The following is a 17,996-nucleotide window of genomic DNA, read 5'->3' as shown; positions in this document are numbered from 1 at the left end:
GCTGTGTGCCTGTGGTGAGGCTGTCCAAATGCCAGTCCCTGTCACCTTGCCTACTGCGGAACAAAGCCTGGGACCACTGCGGTCAAGTTGTGCCATTCTGTGCTGTTTTCGGTGTGATCACAGTTGACATCAGCCGGCTGGTTTGTCTGTGAACACACAGAAAGTTAGCAGAGTTCTGTAAAACAAAGAGAGTGCTTTTCGTTCAGAGAGATTAATTGCTCTCCAGTTTAATATTTTAGGCACAACATACTGATTTTCATCGGATGCAATCCCTTGGGCATCTGAGAAGAGATGCTTTCTCATATTGCCATGTCTAGTATATCAGATCATTTACTCTCTCTTAATAGTCAAGATGAATGCCAACCAAACATCTGCATCTATACACCCCTTTTTCTGAGTTCCAGATTCCTAGTGTATCTATCTTTACAGTGCTCCATCTTTGAAATGTAGCAAACCTTCTGATTAATATAATTTTGAGAAATTGAGAGATTTTGTGGCATGAACCCACCTCTATATATGAATTCTAATAGGAACAAAAAGCTATTGGAGACAAGATATTTAACCATCTAGTTAGAAAGTTAGGAACATGGGTTTTTGAGGATAAATCAGTTTTTGGAACGTTCTAAGCTGCAATTTACATTCCGTGGTCAGGGAGCGCTCCTACCCAGTCATCACACAGCTCAGCTGTAGCTACTGGGATCATACAATCAACATGTCTCTTTTGCAAAAAAAAGTAAATTAACTCAGGACATGAGTCCTCTTCATGCAGACAAAAGTTACACTGACTTAAGAAATACATGACCAATCCCACGTAATCATGGTGAATTACCCTTTCTCAAAGTGAGGGAAAGGCACAATCTAATCTGGCAATCCCAAGAGTTTTGGGAGATATATTCAGGACAGTAAACATGCAGGAGGAAGCCTCTAAGAGCTATGTTAGACTCTTATTTGCTGCAGAAATTTACTGTGTTGCACTGCTGACTTTCTTTTACTCAAAGTATTGACAAGCAACTGAGAAATGTTGCATTTTGGCACCACAATATGCTAAAAAAAAAGTTATCTTTGCTATCAAGCTCTGCAGAAACTCATGCAAATTTGTAATTTACACACACTGTGATAGTAGTCACTTGCCCTGTCATTAACTGTCTGACCCTTTGACTGGACTACAAACTCTTGTATCTTGAACAGAAATAATAGCTGTACCCTCTTAATGAAATCAGTTTTCAATAAATCCAGTTAAAGAAGTGCAAGATGTGTCCAATACGTAGCAGTTTTAATTCCCAGATTGTATCAACATAGCCTATGCTGGCAAATTATTAATTTAACTCTCACTGTAATTTAAACTAATTTTAATGCACTAGATTGGAGATTTGCATTGACTTTGCAAGATTAATTTTGAAGTCTTTGGTGAGGTGAAGTCAGCACTTTTTCTAGTAATAGGAAGATTTAAATTAAAGTATATTTTTTACACCCACTAAATAGAAATTGGAGCAAGCGAAACTCACTTTTGCTTCTATCTATTAACATATATTTGATATATCCACCTAGTATCTTTTTTTTTTTTTTTTTTTTTTTTTTTTTTTTGACGGGGGAGATATTGCAGTTAGAGTAAACAAACTCTGGATAGATACAAGTAAAATATTTAAATCCTAAGAAGAATTAATCTGAGTTCAAGAGAGGCAGCAGCAGATCTTTGTATCCAAACTCCTGAGTTGCTGGCTCTGGTTTCCTTCCTTAACATACAGCAGATAGGCGGGTGAGCCAGACTGCTGTGCTTGACTCGCTGGAGACGTTGGCAATGCCAAAGCAAGTTAAAGATATAATTTCAAAGCTGTTTTTTTCTTGATAACAAGAAGTTGCCTCTGCATTTCCCCCCCGATTACAACTACGTTGTTTTTCTAAGGAAAGAGAAGGAAAGGAAAAGGAGTGGGACGCAGGTACGTTGGGTAACTTCCCGTTAAGTATTTTGCTGTATCTTTAGGTGCTAAACGTCCACACGATGACCACAGCTCTTCAGTTCAGGCCTGAGCAGTAATAGAAACCAATACTGCAATTTCTTTGCCTGAACGTCCGATAGGAACATTTCCAAAACCGGTTACACAACGGAGCGTTTCAGAGATCGTGGCGTTTCCACCGCGAACACCGCGGACCCGCGCGGTTCCGAGGTTCGCGCCGCAGCCGCTCCCCGGCCTCGGGCAGGGATAGGGGTCCCCGGGCTGGGAGCGGGGGCGGCGCCAGCTGCCCGGGCGGGGGGCTCCACCGGGCGCCCGGCAGCGCCGCGGGCCAGGCCCAGGCCCAGGCCCAGGCCGAGGGCAGGGCAGGGCCGAGGGCAGGGCAGGGCGGCTCGCAGCAACCCGCGCCCGGGCGCGGCCTGAGGCGGCGGCGGCGGCGCGCGTGAGGGCGGTGGCCGCGGCGGCGGTGGGGCGGGGCGGGGCGGGGCGGGGCGGGCAGCTCCTCCCCGCGGGCCGCGGCCGGGGCGGAGCCGGGGGCAGCGCCGGGCTCCCCGCAGCCCGCGGCTCCCGCAGCCGCGCTCGCCTCGCCTCGCCTCGCCTCCGCTCGGCTCCGCTGCGCGGCCGCGGCCCGCTCGCGCGGAGATGACGGACGCCCTGCGCGCCCCCGGCCGCCCCCCGGCCGCGGACAGCTACTTCCGCAAGGTGGGAGACGCCGCGGCCCCCGCGGGTGTGCCCGGGTGTCGCTGACCCGTCCTCTCATCCCTCCCCGCTAGAGCAGTCGCTCCGCGCGTGTAAGCCGGGGCCGCCCGCGGAGCCTTCAGCGAGCGTCGCCGCCACGCGTGGGGTTTTCGGCGCGGGATCCGCCTCGCATTTCATGGGGGGGGGGGGGGGGCAGTGCCGCCAGGCGGCCGCTGCCGGGGAAGCGCCGCGCGGGACGCGCGTGTGCGGGCGCGGCGGGGCGCGGGGCTCCCGGCGGCCGAAGGAGCCGGCGCGCCGCGGGGAGCGGGCAGAGCTGCGGCCAAGCCGTGAGATCTCGTGAGTAACCGCTTCGTAGTAGCCCACAGCAGGAAATTAAGTGTGTCAGAGTGCTGCCTGTTTAGTATTTTCCCAGCGATGCAGTACTACGTGCTTGCTCACGGGCTGTCTTGATGTTGGGCACGCTAGTAGAACTTGACAAACTTATGAAGAGTCCCTTTAAAAATAATTACAATAATCTGTTCCACTTTTTTGGTACCGATAAGAGCTATCTGAAGTTAAATAGCCAAGTTGTGCTTCATAAGTCATAAAAGGAAAATACCTTGTGCATTCAGACTTAAAGGACTGGATTTTTTCCTCAGTTACTCTGTTTTATATTAGGGATAAGTTCACTGAAACGGCATTGCATCACTGTAAACTCCATACACTGAAAAGGAATGAAGTTAGTTTCTCATATGCGAAAATACAATGTTTTAAGATCAATTTTATACCTAATTCTGAGCATCTTTCCCACTTTTGAATTACCAGTTCCTTAAACCAGTGCAAAGTGGATACAGACGTCTAGGGCAGGGTCAGCCATGGTCGCAGTGGAGCAAGGAGACTTGTAAGATTTATCTAGCTCAGATGTGTTTTAATGAAGTTGTAAACTTCAGATCAGGCTAGATGCTTAAAGCCTTCCATCCCTGAAAGTAAAATGTGAACAGCAAACACACACACACAAAAAAGTATTCCTTGTTATACATTAGTTATATGGTCTCAAAGATCAGAACTTTCATTCCCAGTAAGTAGTTCCAGGAAAAAAGAAAAAAGAAAAAACTTCTAGAGTCTGGAATAGATTTAAACCGTAAAGTGAACCCAAAGAAATCCTCAGGACAGAATATCTTTAGGCCATACATGTACATTTGAACATGCTGGATGATTTTATGTAACTGAAACTGGTGATTGAACTGCTCATGTGTGTCCAAGGGCTTTTTGTTTTCCTTCGGAAAGGGTTTCTTTGTATGCCTGTCCCCTCCCTCCCTAAATCACACTATTTGTTTCCCCTGAAAGGATCTGAGGGTTGGTTTATCAGTTTTGTTTGTGCAGAATCACATAAGTTCCCAAGGCTATTCCTTGTATTTTGAGATCAAAAGACGCTTAATTAATTGACCTTTTTGTTCTACAGGCTGGGAGCAAGGTGAAAACACTTTGCACTAGTACTGCTCACAAAAGGGCTTCCAAGCATGCTTTATTCAACGAGCTTGTCTTACATACTTTGCAAGAACATTGTGAACAGACAGTGAAATTTAATCCTGACAACATTTAACAGTTTGTATAATATCCACTTGCATTAAACTTTTGACAGTTTCTTGTGATGGATGGGTTGGTATAGGAAGTATGCTCAAAGTTTCTATTGTGCTCTTCTGTGTATTGAGCTCTTTGAATTCTTTAATACAGTGTATCAGAAAACAACCCTCATTATCCCCAAGATGCAATTGCTAAACTACTTATTTATTTATTTATTTTTCTGTAAGGAGAAGATTCTGTAAAACCATGACTAGCTCTAAGTAAAGGGCTGTAGTCAGAAAAGGGGAAACAGGAACATGATCCTGTTTCCTGCTTTTCCTCTGTTGGTGCACTGCAGAGTTGGGCTTGCTACAGGTGAGAGTCTCGGCTGCGATGGGCGGCACCATCCCGCTGACTCCCTCTCCCTGTTCTCTCCCCGCAGCAGCTCTGCAGAAGCTGCTTCCTCTTTCCCTTACCCCATCTCTCTCTATTCTCTCCTTTCTTCCCAGGACAAGGGCCCCTCATCTTTGTATAAGCAGAATGTAATTGTCCTTAAACCTACAAGATGCTTTGAGCTGGCTCTGAAGCCTTCTCCGTTTTGTGTGTTCCCCCCCCCTTTTTTAACCTGTTTTTAAGGAACCTGCATACACAGAGTATATGCATCTCCGTCGATATGGCCCCACTCCTTTCCCCCGTACTCTACCCCCCAAATCCTTTTGAACTTTTTGATTAGCTGCAGCTAAACTTGTGAGAAGGATTTTGTTTTTTTTAAAAAAAAATCCATACAAGTTTTCTGAAAAGGGCATGGTAAGGTGTAAGAAGAATCCTATTTAGGCTTTCTGTCATAGAAAAGATGGAACTTCTTACTTTCTGGGAAAATAATGCCTCAGGAATCTGGTCCTGCTACTGTTCTGTTTATTTCAGCCATCACAGGCTGATAGCTGAATTTGGTCCATTCCCTGGTACAATACCAGGGCAAACTGTACCTGTATTCCCGAGTGGTGTCAGTGCTGTTTGAGCACCAGCCTCTTGCCTCTTCTTCCTCTGGACAGACTTACACGTTTTCCCCACTATTACCGGCTGCTACCTGTGATGACAACACAACAGCTAAGCTTATCCCATAGGCTCATCTGATTTCTGATCACAGTGCCCCCCCAGCGAAAGGGTACATGGCCAGTAAATCGTGACAAGGCTAATGATGAAACCAAAGAATGATTTGTCTTGAAAGTAGAGCAAGGCGTTTAGAAAAGATTTTTTTTTCCAACAGTCTGGTACTGAAGTCTGTAAGTGAAGCAGGTCTCTCCTTGTGTGCTGTTCTGCTTACCTGAGATGCTTCTTCCACCTTTAGGGAAGTTATTCTTTAAGCCTGCAATAGCCTTTGGATTACTTAGGCTGTCTGACTTCTTACTGTTTTTTAGTAACTTTTGAGTTATTATGAAAAAAAGAGAAAAGATTATTTGCAAGCTCTTTTCTCCCCCCTTGTTTTTTTTATTGCTGCACACCACCCCACTAAACAGTATGTTTTCACAGAGTAAACATCTCAAGAAATGAGCCAATATACAGAATTAAGACATTAATAAGCCTGCAGTCATCTAGTCACAAGGTTCAGTGCTTGCATAGCCAGTGATCTGTTAGTCAGGAGGGCTGAGATTTCTGTGGGTGGGTAGGGGCAGAGCAAGGAAGAGACTTCTATCTACTTCTGTCTGGTATGTTTTTCCCGCCTTGGTTTATTGCCTTGTAACTCCTTATGCAGACTGTAACTCTAAGTTCTCAAATCAGTCAGAAAGTTGCAACAGATTATAAGAAAAAGCTTTAGTCCATTTTCCAAGCTCACCCTTTCTGTAGCTCTCCAAGCCTTTGCTGGTGTTTGCTGGCACCAGGTCCTCCATTTGGTTTCGTTGTATAGCAGTGCATTGTGCTACATACAGCCAGAGCAGTAGGGCAGCTACCTTAATAAATCTTTATATTCTGGTTAGCTTAATGAGGATGCTTGTTTTCCTTTTCCCATTCTTAAAATTTTGACTTGATTTATGAGACTAGGTACTTATCCTGTAGACCAAGCCAATGAATGGGCACATGAAGTAAAGAATGCTCTAAATCCTTTAGAAAGAAGGACGGCATATATTAGTCCTCCTTGCCAGGAGGAAAAACTAAAAACAGGCAGTTCTGTGAATAGAGCAGAATCAGGCTCAAAAAGACAGCAATAGGTATTGTAACCTGCCCATGAATCAGCACTTCTTTTCCCCTCCTTAGCTTTTGGGATTTATTCTGCAGGGCTTCCCAAATGTGGTTAATGTATCAGTTTACTAACCTGCTACACCTGTGCTTCCACTGGGGTTTTGCTAATGTGGCTCTTTTTAAGTCATTAGTAGCCAGGCAACTATCAACATTAGCAGTCACAGGAATATTTATTTGCCTATTTGTTTTCTTTCAAATTCTCTAGCTAGCACCAAACAATGTCGTGATGATTCACAGCCCACGTCATGCTTTATCCACTCATTATATACAAATTTAGAAAGTCCTAAAACTGAACGTAGGACTTCATATGAGACTAAGAATCACCTGAAACTCGGTTCATGAAGAAATAGATTCCTCTGACATAATTGTAATTTTGCTTAGCAGTGTGACAAGACTGATTATTGTATATAAAATAATGTATTTGAAATTTAATGTAACAATTAGTTCTAAAAGTTTCTATTAATTTTTATGGCCAGGCACTTAAAACTGTAAAATACTTGTTCATGGCACAGTTAGACCAGCCTCTAGAAGACCAGATCTTCCTCTGAGCGCCCTCCACCCTGTTTTTAGCTTCAGATAAAACATCAACTATTGAAAGACTTGTAGTGTATGTATAGCTACAGTTTCAACACTGAACTGACAGAAACGTACAAGGAGCTTTAACTGTACTAGTAAAAGAAGGTAAGGAAATAAGCAAATTGAATATTTTAGTAGGACTTAGAATAAGTTCTCGAAATATGGCATGAATCATGCTATTTATAATTTCTACTACAGCCAAGGAAGTTACCTCCATAAGTTAAGTTACATGCATTTAAATATTTAGAGGGTATGGCCATTTGCGTACAGTACAGGGCTTGACAAGCAGCACAGGTCGTACTGGCTGGAAAGGAATGTTTTATTTTAAGTAAGAAGGCACACCCAGTTTCAACTCTGTGTCACCTTCAGACAGTGTGTGGCTCATTTTAGAAGTTCAAACCACTGCTTCGTAAATCATACTTACGTTAACTGGAAATACCTCCTGTGATTGCTCATTGCTTGACAAATAGTCATGATTTTTCTGTGCATCACAACAGGATTTCTGATGTTTTCTGACATTAAAAATGCTTCTTTTTTTGAAATAAGATCTTCCTGGCAAAACACTGCCCATCAACAGCTAACTTGCAATCCCAGACTACTGGCTTGCCTGAGCCACCCTTTCTGCCTCCATGTAATCTGCAGAACAAAGTCTTTCCAGATCCCACCTGAGCAGGAGCTGGGGTAGGATGCAGCCAGTCAGCCACTGCCAGCCACCTCCTATTTCTGCTTGGATCCCTGCGGTTAAGCAGACTGTGTCTAGTCCGAGAGACGGCAAGTCATGCTGAAATTCCACAGGATTCATGCTACAACTGTTTGCCAAATAAGTGTGCAGGGGATAACATTTATAGACTTAAAAATAAAATAACAGTGGGATAGCCTGCCACCTGCGCTCAGGCAGTAATTCTAGTCAGAGATGCGCAGGAATCCTATTGGAATTGTTTGCATGCTCCGTTGCTACCAAACATGCTGGCCATGCATAGGTCAGCCTTGATCAGGAGATGCATGTTTATTTTTCTAACATCAGTGTGTTAATTTCTTCCCCAAAGTTATTTAACTATGTACATAAAACATGGTACAAATCTATAACTCATGTCATATGGGTCCTGCCTTTGATAATGATACATAATAAAACATAGCAGCTTCCTGATTCCGTAGTTCAACAATGCTATTCAACAAAACGGGAAGAAATAAAGTAACTAGTTAACCAGACTAGGTTTTTAAGAGCTTTTATTGGTTTCGGACTGAAGAATAATACTATTTACACTTTCAACATTTCCTAAAATACAGCTACATTCTTAGGGGTGAAGAAAGGCTGTAAAACTGGTAGCTCTGAGTTTATTATTTTAATTATCTTCACAGTAAAGTTGCTCAATTTCACTTTTTTCCCCCTTCAGATTACAATATAAGCTTAAGTCACATTCTGTTCTTGGTCATTTTTGCACCTTCATTAGTAACAAAGGTTCTTTTGTTGTAATTTAACATTTTTACTGATAATATATAAGCCAGGCTAAAATCCAGTTTACTCTCCAAATTGTCTTGACTCTGCAGAGAAATCAACAGTAATTAAATGAAACATCTAACACCCTGTTGATGAGAAATGAAGATAGTAGGTGTGGAAGCCACTGTGAAGTCTGGCTGCCTGGTATTGTAATGTACTGAACATTAACATTCTTGGGATTGTCTAAACATGGAAGTGCAAAACGCTGTCTGGGAAAGGGAAGAAAACAAAATCTTCTATACAGAAGAAAGCAAAACTTAGCTCTTATTTGGACCTGTCTCCTAAATAACTTTTAAGTATATGGAATTTATGCTTTACACAAGAAGGGGAATCTTTCCCAGACTGCGTATTTCCCATAGTGTTTCCTGCAGATACTGATTATTTTCACTGGCCTCTACACAGGCTTCTGCCACCATTTTCTTAGCAGCAAGATTACAATAAAGAGTTTAAGTATGCCAGTGAACCCTAACTAGCTGAGTGCCCCCATTCTCTGTGCAGGAGATCTAAAAAGCAAGGATTTCCAAAAGGTCAAACATGAATGCTTTATAGGCCTTGAGAAGTAAATGCAAAGACTTTTGAACTGAATTTTGATCAAAAGTCCACTGAAGTAAACAAAACTATTGAGCTTGGTGATGTGGGAATCAGGTGCCTGATCTTCCTAAAAATTTTCCTAGAAGTGGAACAGTAAGGAAGTATTTGAATGATGTCATGAAGCTTGCTTGGGACACGGGAAGGGCAGGGAGTTCTAGAAAGCAGCAGCAGCTTTACAGAGCAAATGAAGACAACAGCAGGGAGAGGATATGTTTAGGAAGGATGCTTGGTCTAAGCTGTAGGGAAGGAAGTTGAAAGAAAGTATTGCAGACCTATGCAGGGGTATAGAGAATGAAAGGACCAAAGTGAGGATTGAGTATTTGAGCTCAATGCAAAAAGCAAGAGGAAACCATTGGGAAGGTTCAAATAAAAAATGACTCGTAGAGTGGAAGGAGAGACTTCCAACATGAGAGAAAAGTTATACAACACAAAAGGAAAAAAAAAAGCAAAATAAAGGACAGTGGCAGCCCAGAAGAAGAAATGGGCTAAGAGCAGAAAACAATTTGCAGGTATAAAACCATGCTGTACCTTTAGTTATGCCCTGTTGATGTCTCTGAATGTGTATAAAGGAGCATGATTTTTTTTTAATAGTTAAAAGACTTCTTTTAATCTGAGATGAATGAACAAAACGGTAAGAAGAAAAACTAATGGGTGGACAATTGGGTGGACAAATCATTGCACCTGGCATTTGAACATATACAGATGAAATAACTTATTCATGTTTCACATTTCTTGTGCAGCATACAAAGATAATGTTGGGTTAAGGCAGGGTAAATTTAAAGATCTGAGAGCATTCCCTGTGTGTGATAAGAAGAGCTGTGCAGATAAACAGTATTGTGCCAGAAATACGTTTTAGAGAAGTTCTGAGAGGAATCCAGGGAATGAGGGGTGGGAATTAAACTGAAGGTCTGAGTATTAGCAGCAGAAGAAATCCTTAATTTTTAAAAAATCTGTAAGCAGTGGTGTCACCAAAACCTGCTTTCCTGCCTTTTGATGGAACTACGTTTTAAGGCTGTGTATCTCCCAGTATGGAACTCAGATATTTTGCAAAAACTGAGCAGGATTTTGTGCTTTAACATACACTGTTTTTATGAAATCTGTAGGAAGTTAAGAGCACTCTGTTAAATTTGGTTGTAACTGAACAACAGCTTCAAAAGATTGTTTGGGAAGAACAGACTGGCTCATGCATGTACAGTCACACAAGCCTTAAAATAAAGAATTGTTGCTTGGATTTTAATGTAAAAAGTTTTGTTCACACTATCTCTTTTAAATGGCCAAGTTGGAGAAAAGAAATACTACCGAACAATCGTCGTTACTGATGTCAGTGTAGTTAACCTGTGCACAAGCAGAACCCGTGTCTTTAAGTTCATTCAAACTCAGTGTTACTCACTTTTCAGAACCTTCCAACAACAACAACAAATATTTTTCCTTACTTCTAGGGATGTAATCCTCTTGCTGAGACGGGTCGAAGCAAACTACAAAATCAAAGAGCTGTTCTAAACCAACAGATCTTAAAAGCAGTGAGACTGAGAGCTGGTGCTGAAAATCTTTTACGGTATGTGCCTTCACTTACTAGCTGTCTAGCTAAAGCGACAAAATGGGTTTTTTAGTGTCTTAGCAATTGTTTTTTCCTCAGTCTGCCTAACTGCTCCCATAATGTGCCAAATAAATTGCTGCTGGATGCTTTGTGAATATCCCTGAAGCTTTTAAGCCCTAGCTCCATAGAACCATTACCTGCCCTAAAGTGCACTTTCAAAGCCACTGTATTGTAGCAAGCAGGCAGAGCAGACTGTCTTACACTGCCTTGTTTGATCAGTTTTATTGTTAGTGATAATGACAAGTGAACCTTACTGAACATAGTAAGGGGTCTTTTTCACACTTTAAATCAAATAATGGTCTGATCAGTATCTTATTGCCTTTTCCAAGTTTCTTTAGATGTGTGCTCAGCAGTGGAAAGGAGTATCATTTCCCCTATTCCATGTGGTAGTGATATAGGAGTAGCAGGATAGCACAGGTCTAATTTGAGCTGCGTTACAGTTGGCACCAGATTCTCATACAATTTGAGGTATCTGCAAGAGACTTTGCCCTTTTTCTTCAACGGTTTGTCCACAAAAATGTCTTATTTAACATGCATTGTTTCTTACGTAGCTGTCCCCATAGAAATAACCTTATATTGACCTTGTCTTGAGGCTATCACATCTTGTGATTAACTGCTTAGCAAACAGTCATGTAGTTTTCCAACAATCCATCCCCTCTGTTACCCAGAACTGTGAAAATTTCCCAGATCCTCATCTGCAGTAGTCTCCTATGGTCTTTGTGTCTCTGCCACTGGAGAAATACGGTTTTGTGGCGATTTTCAGTCTTCAGAGATGAAAATCCAGTTGATATGCTTTCCTTAGAGAAGTGAAAATTGTTCAAATGAATTTTTATTTTCTTAAGCTTGACATTGATAGGTTGCTTTTTCCCTGTCACCTGGCTTTCTCTCCACTCTTGGCAAGAGAGGTGGTAGATTCAAAGCTTATGTAAATCATTGTAGTTTTAGCCTCTGTGACTGATTTAATTTTGCTTTGTTTTCTGGTAATTGACTGAGGAGTAAAGCTTTAGATCTTTTTGTATTCATGCAAACTTCTTATATGTGCTTTTGAAGGTGAACATTAGTCAATCTGTAGATGATTCTGCATGTCAGCTTGGAGGTGTTCCAGAAAAGCTACAGAGGCCAGCAATAGCTAAATTGAACACTGATTACTCTAACATTCAGCTTAAAGGTGTTCTGAAGTTGGGCTTCTGAAATCAGTATTAACTGCTAAAATACTGAGGTTGCTATTGAATTGAGTGGGAAATACACTAAAGGACCAGACTTATTTCTAAGTTTCTAAAAATCTAAAATGAAATTATACCTGTTAAACTATTAAAATCTGCAAGTTGCAAAGTTTGAAGTTAGCCATTTTAAAAGTAACCTGACCACTAGATGAGATTTCACATGACTAGATATACTTACTGTTTCCTAAAAGAAAGCATAAATAAATGAAACTTTCAGATTCTACTTGGATTTTATCGAGTTTCAAAAGCAGCAAATCAGTCATTGTCTACCAAGAAGCTCCTGCAATAGGACTTGAAGAAAAACTGGAAATGCGGGTTCCTTTACTTTTACCTGAAGTGCAAGTAAATGCGAACAAAATGAGCTAGGCTTGAAACAAACAATCCACATTGTGCAAAGACTTTCTAGAACCTCTGAAACTCACCCAGATGGTAGCACTGCTTAATCTAGCCAGTGTCAGATGTCCAATAAAGTACAGCATAAAAACTCATAGATAACACCTTTATAATATGAAACACCAGCTTAGAGCTGTAGCCTTGAAATAACAACCAGTTCTTCATGAAAACATTCCATAAAACTGGAGGATGTGCCAAGTGCAGACTAGCTGTATGAGAAGTTTATTCCTAAATATTCATAAAGTTTAATTTTAATATGAAATAAAATGAAAGTATATGAAAAAGGCTGTAAACTTAAAAAACAAAAATATTTATTGTCTAATGATTTAGATGCTCTAATAGAAGAATACAGTATCTTATGCCTGGATGCAGATCAATGTTTTTCATCTTCAAATCATATCTGTGACTACAGATAACAGTTTAAATCTCTTGAAACAGCGGTATTTTATGGAGAATCAGGTTAGAATTAGGGAGATATATACATGTCTGTATATATATATGTGTATTATACACATACATACATATATATGCATGAATGTGTGTATGTATATGCAATACACACATTAAAATATGCAAATAAGAAATCACACAGCAATGCTCTGGTGCTGTGTTTAAATACCAGTATCTGCTGTGCTGTAGCAGCAGTCCAAAAAGTTGTCATGTAGATAAACGGCATGTCACATGAATGGCAAAGGAAATAGAACAAAATCTTATTTGATAACCTACATACATGATTGTAGAGTATTCTGGAATAACTTTTTTAGGATTTTTTTTTTCTTAATGGCCCTACCAGCTATCTCAACAGATCATTAAGCTATTCAATTAATAAAACAAGGGACTCTTTTTTTGAAAAAAATACATCCCGAAATCCCCTGCCTTACCCCCATATCTTGTTTGAAGAAAATAACACACAATCCTAAAATAGAGTAGTGACTGCATTTAAGATGCTTTTGTTTTGGCAATTAATGTGTCTTAAAAAAAAAAAAAAAGTTTACCCCTAATATCACACCAAAAGAATCAGCACACAGCAAACCACCTAACTGTCTGCATGCCATTATCTGGAAACTTCACAGGTTCTGTCTTGACAGATTCTGAAACATGAGATCTTGTGTCATCTCTTAAGGGAAAAAATAATCTTAAAAATGCTGAGAATGCTAGCAGGGGGGTCAGCAAAGTTGATGTGCAGCTCCTGTTCTTTGGCACTGAAAAAAGTTGTGTCTCTTTCTCTCTGCAGAGCTACCACCAACAACAAAGTACGAGAACAGGTACTACTGGAACTGAGTTTTGTAAACTCAGACCTGCAGATCTTAAAGGAGGAATTAGAAGGACTTAATATCTCAGTAGAGGTTTATCAAAATACAGAGTAAGTGGAAAGCAAAGTTACTCCATTATCAACAAGTACTCTATTTATCACTGGAAATAAAACTGTTGCTAGGTAAATGTGAATGCTGGACAATAACTAGCTGAAAAACAGAGAACTTGACAGAGAACATGTTTGGTGGTAGATTTGTTGACTAAGGGTTAGTCCGCATATTTGTCTTTCTCTTAGGAAAGGTATGTTGTGCTAATCCTGAGATACTGAGTTCCTTTGTGGAGGTGAGTGCTGTAAGAATTGAAAGCTTGTGAGCTTTGTGGGAGATGCATGGCACCAAGAAGAACTTCCAGGATTAGGCTGGGTAACTAGTTCAGTTCATTTTTACATTAATAAACCTAGCAATATAGTATCTGTTCTCAAATGCAGTGCATGCAACAATCCTCCCTTTAGCTAGAGAATAAAAGCAACAGCACTGCTTTGGAGGTCAAAGCAGACTTTAAGAAATCTTTAAGGTGTGCACTCCAGCGATAGAAGTCCATGAATTAGCTGACTGAAAAAGAGAAATATGTAGTAGATGTAGTTTAAGTTAGGATTGCTCCAAAATGTTATTCTGATTCTAGAGAGCTTGAAATGAATTCCTTAAACATCAAACTTTGAAGTTAAAGATTATTCATTTCCTGAATACTGCTATGATTTCTGCCAGTTAGATGTCTTGATGCACCTAAAACTAAGTATTTAATATTGGATTAACTTTAGCAGCTCAAGACACAAATGTGCTTCATGGGAAGGTGGGTGTAATTTTGGGCCCTTATTGTTGATCTCAGAATGAGGTAAGCTTCTGGCTGGTCAATAAAGAAATTTTAAGACAGAGGGGCTAAACACATCTCCAGTGAAACATCTTTCAGTTTAATGCTGACTTAATCCAAAATAACTACTTTTTTTTTTTTTTTTTTATCAAATGAAACTTATCCCATTTTTTTTTAATGGTAAACTTTGACACCTCTCAATTTTTCTGATGAGAAAATGCTTTTGTTCAGAATTTTACTGGTGTTCACAGATGTGTGTGAACATGGAGAGCAGTATGAAAGGGACAGCTGTGTGAGTGAGAGTGATTAGTACTAGAGTACTAATCCTTGTTCTGCCTAAAGAATATTTGAACCATCTGACTTCTTAACAGAGGATGAGCATCAGGTTAGGCCTCAAGGCTGGTAAAATGTCCTTATGCCTGGACACTAGCATACTTTCCCTTCTCTCCTGATCTTCCTTCCCCAATTTGTTCTGAATTGTTTCTTTTCTTTGTGATGCTGTGCATTCTAAGCTGTAGATGCTTTTTATGTACCACCAGTTAGTGTAGTCCACTCCATCTGTTAACATCTGTCCAGCCTTTATTTTGCTTTAATAGCAAATACCTATTAATAGTTGCTCCCTGAATCTATTGTGCATGTAGTCATCAAGATGAGGTCACATGCACATTACTGGAAGGGTTAACTGTATATTTTCATCACTCTACAGTGTTATATCTACCTGAAGGGCTGTTTTTGTCTTTTTGCACACATCTGAGCTGGGTTGAGTAGCATGACACCATTTCTGTTCTGTCTGGAAAACCAGAGCCTCCTCCCTATCTGCCCAGGGCCTCCATAAAGTATTGCATGCTGACTCCATGGGCGTGACGCTTTAGAAATTTAAAAAATAGAAATTCAGTTTCTTTGAATAACACTGCTGTCTGCAGAAACTGTGAAGTGTACGAAAGACTAAATCAGTACAGATTCTGGGTTTCTTTTGCGTGTTTCATTTCCTTTCGGAAAAGAAATTCTTGCTATAAACTACTATGAAAGTGCTATGGTTTATTCTGAAAGTCTTGCCAGAAATCAGATTATTTGCACTTTCCTGCAGTGGTATTTGTGCTCTATTCCCTGGAAGCCTTTCTTGAGCAAGTACAGCTGCTTTCAGATTGTGCCAGCCTGTTTTAGGACTCTTCCTTTAATGAGGAAGCTGCACTGCTACTCCCACCTTCCCCACATGGAATTTTCAGCAATGAGAAAGTGATTTTGCTGCCTTTGCTGATAAGATTATAAATGAAACACACCCATGGTATTTTGTAGTTGCTAAAGGAACACTCTAAACAATGCTTAGAGACTGAATCAGTTGTTTGGAGGAAAAAGGAAAGTATCACATAAATCTAATAATTGCTAGATACTAATCCATTAAATCTACTAAACAAACTATATGCCTGTAAGCAATTCTGATCTTTCTTTTTTAAATTGGGTAATATGTTTAGAGGAAGAGCAATATAAGTAGCTTTTGTGTTGAAGAATAAATGGTGCTTTTTTCTTTTTCTTTTTTTTAAATTCATAATAGCCCCGTTAGAGTTTTTTGCTAATATGATCATGATACAAATGTGTATTCTCTTGAGGATCTTTTTTATTTTTTTTTTCTTTCGAACGTCACCATTTCCATCCTTTGATATTTTAGAGGTTGACGCCAGGAATTGTTTAGAAGCTAAGTAGTTCTCAGACATCCTAATCTTAGATTTTTTTTTCATTTTTAAAGTTGATGTACCTTGGCCCTGCTTTTCCCTGTACTACACATGTATCTTTTCTACACATGAAACCATTGATAGGATGTAAAATACTATTGATAATTACTGATAATTACCTTAGCTTTTAACAAGAGAGATCTCATAGCAGCTGTGAAGCTGTTTTCTGTCTATGTAATTTGTGCAGGTGTAGAAAAGTTGAGTTCCATTGCAATAAACAGGCTTTGAGAGTCTCCTTTCCTTGGAAGAAAAATAGGCTCAAATTAAAAAGGTGCATGCAAGTAGCCTTCCTCACTCTACCCTCCAGGAGTCACAGACCATTAAGCAGACTGGCTTTGGCTTTAAGAGGTTGTTATAAGCTATGTAAAAACACCTATCAGCATACTAACTTTCTTTCATCACAGGGAACAAAACTAAATCTCTTATCTATGAACAAATAGAAAACAATGATTTCTGTGGGGTGTGTGTGTGTTTTTCTTCTTACAGAGAGACTTTCAGCATTCCCTTGATACCTCTTGGCCTGAAGGAAACCAAAGAAATAGACTTTACAGTCTCTCTCAAGGTAAATTTCAGAATAAATAGTTAAAATGAAGAGAAATAACTTGCATTTCAGATTTTTTTTTTTTTTTAGGAAGTAAGCATAATTTACATACAAAATGTTTTTTGTTTTACTTACCATCATAAAGGGCTTGAGATAGCAATGTATTTGAATATTATCCAGCAATTATTTGAGTTCTTAAGCTGCTTTGTGTTTTGTATTTGTCTGAATAGAAAACTGTGTGCGCTTTCTGCTGGTGCACTTGGTGGAAATGAGGGCTTTATCATTGGTACTGTGCTTGATATATACTAAGTGCTACAAGTGCAAATGAAGTAAATCTTTCTTGTTGAGAAGCTCTTACAGTTTAAAAAATATGTTGACTACTCTGGTGTAGTTTTGTTCTCTTTAACCTGCAGTGGAGCTTGGGCACCCTTTGGTGTCTGTAGGGTTATCTGGATTTTCTATCCTTGTTTTTTAGAATTTTCTGTCAAGGGAGAAGGCCTAGCTAAAATATGCTGAATGAAGGAGCTTCAGTTAAAAGAAATTGTGTCTGATAAATCTGATCACGTTATGCTCAGATTTTGTATTTTTGAACAATATGGCTTGTTCAAAATCTGCCATATTTAAGGTAAATTGGGTTCATGCTGTACTTACGTAAACAGCTGACCACAGCTGAGTCCATTTATCAGCTGCAGGGGCAGGCGAATGAGGCAGTTGGCAGCGATGCTCTATGGTTAAGTGCTGCAGCATTATCAAGCCAAGTGGCACTTTGATTTGGAGCTTCACAAAGAAATTTTAAGCTGCGCTTGGTATCCCTTGGTGTTTTTTTCTGTGGAGGAAAAAAATGGCTTTAGACTTTGAGAGAATTATCTTTGGGCTTTCACTGAAAGCTGCAATTAACATTGGAATTAGTTATATAATATGTCACTCAAATTTCAATAAGATTCTTCCTTACCAATTCTTCACACTTCTTTCTGGATTTGGTAAATGCAAAGATTGAATACAATATCTAGACTATTCCATTTAACATTTATTATCAACCCCCAAGTGCAGCTTCCCTTCATCACGTATATCCCTGTTTCCTGCTTGTAACAAAGACTAAATGAATGTACTTAGCTAGGACAAGGAGTCTGAAGATGTTATAAGAGATCCCACTGCAGAGACAGTAGAGTTAAACCAATAGAAAATGAGTAAAAATAGGAAGAGAATAAAAATTCCTTTTTCAGTCTTGACTATTCATTGCTACTTATTAATTATTAATTCAGATGTCTTTTTGTAGCCTCACTACTTTATATTTT

At 40.0% G+C, this 17,996-nt stretch overlaps 1 protein-coding gene across 1 annotated transcript in view; it reads left to right on the top strand.

Moving 5' to 3' along the window:
• The first annotated feature begins 2,559 nt into the window (after nucleotides 1-2,559).
• The window catches only part of RHPN2 (rhophilin Rho GTPase binding protein 2), a 28,188-nt gene continuing 12,751 nt past the window's right edge, over nucleotides 2,560-17,996 (top strand). The window contains exons 1-4 of the mRNA XM_062586103.1: nucleotides 2,560-2,654; nucleotides 10,536-10,651; nucleotides 13,544-13,672; nucleotides 16,647-16,722. Of these exons, the coding sequence (XP_062442087.1) occupies nucleotides 2,595-2,654; nucleotides 10,536-10,651; nucleotides 13,544-13,672; nucleotides 16,647-16,722 (381 nt within the window). The 5' untranslated portion in view covers nucleotides 2,560-2,594. The remainder of the gene's footprint in view (nucleotides 2,655-10,535; nucleotides 10,652-13,543; nucleotides 13,673-16,646; nucleotides 16,723-17,996) is intronic.

The sequence above is a fragment of the Rhea pennata genome, chromosome 13, assembly GCF_028389875.1.
Source record: "Rhea pennata isolate bPtePen1 chromosome 13, bPtePen1.pri, whole genome shotgun sequence".
Lineage (NCBI taxonomy): Eukaryota > Metazoa > Chordata > Aves > Rheiformes > Rheidae > Rhea > Rhea pennata.
This window is presented reverse-complemented; position numbering and strand designations above follow the sequence as displayed.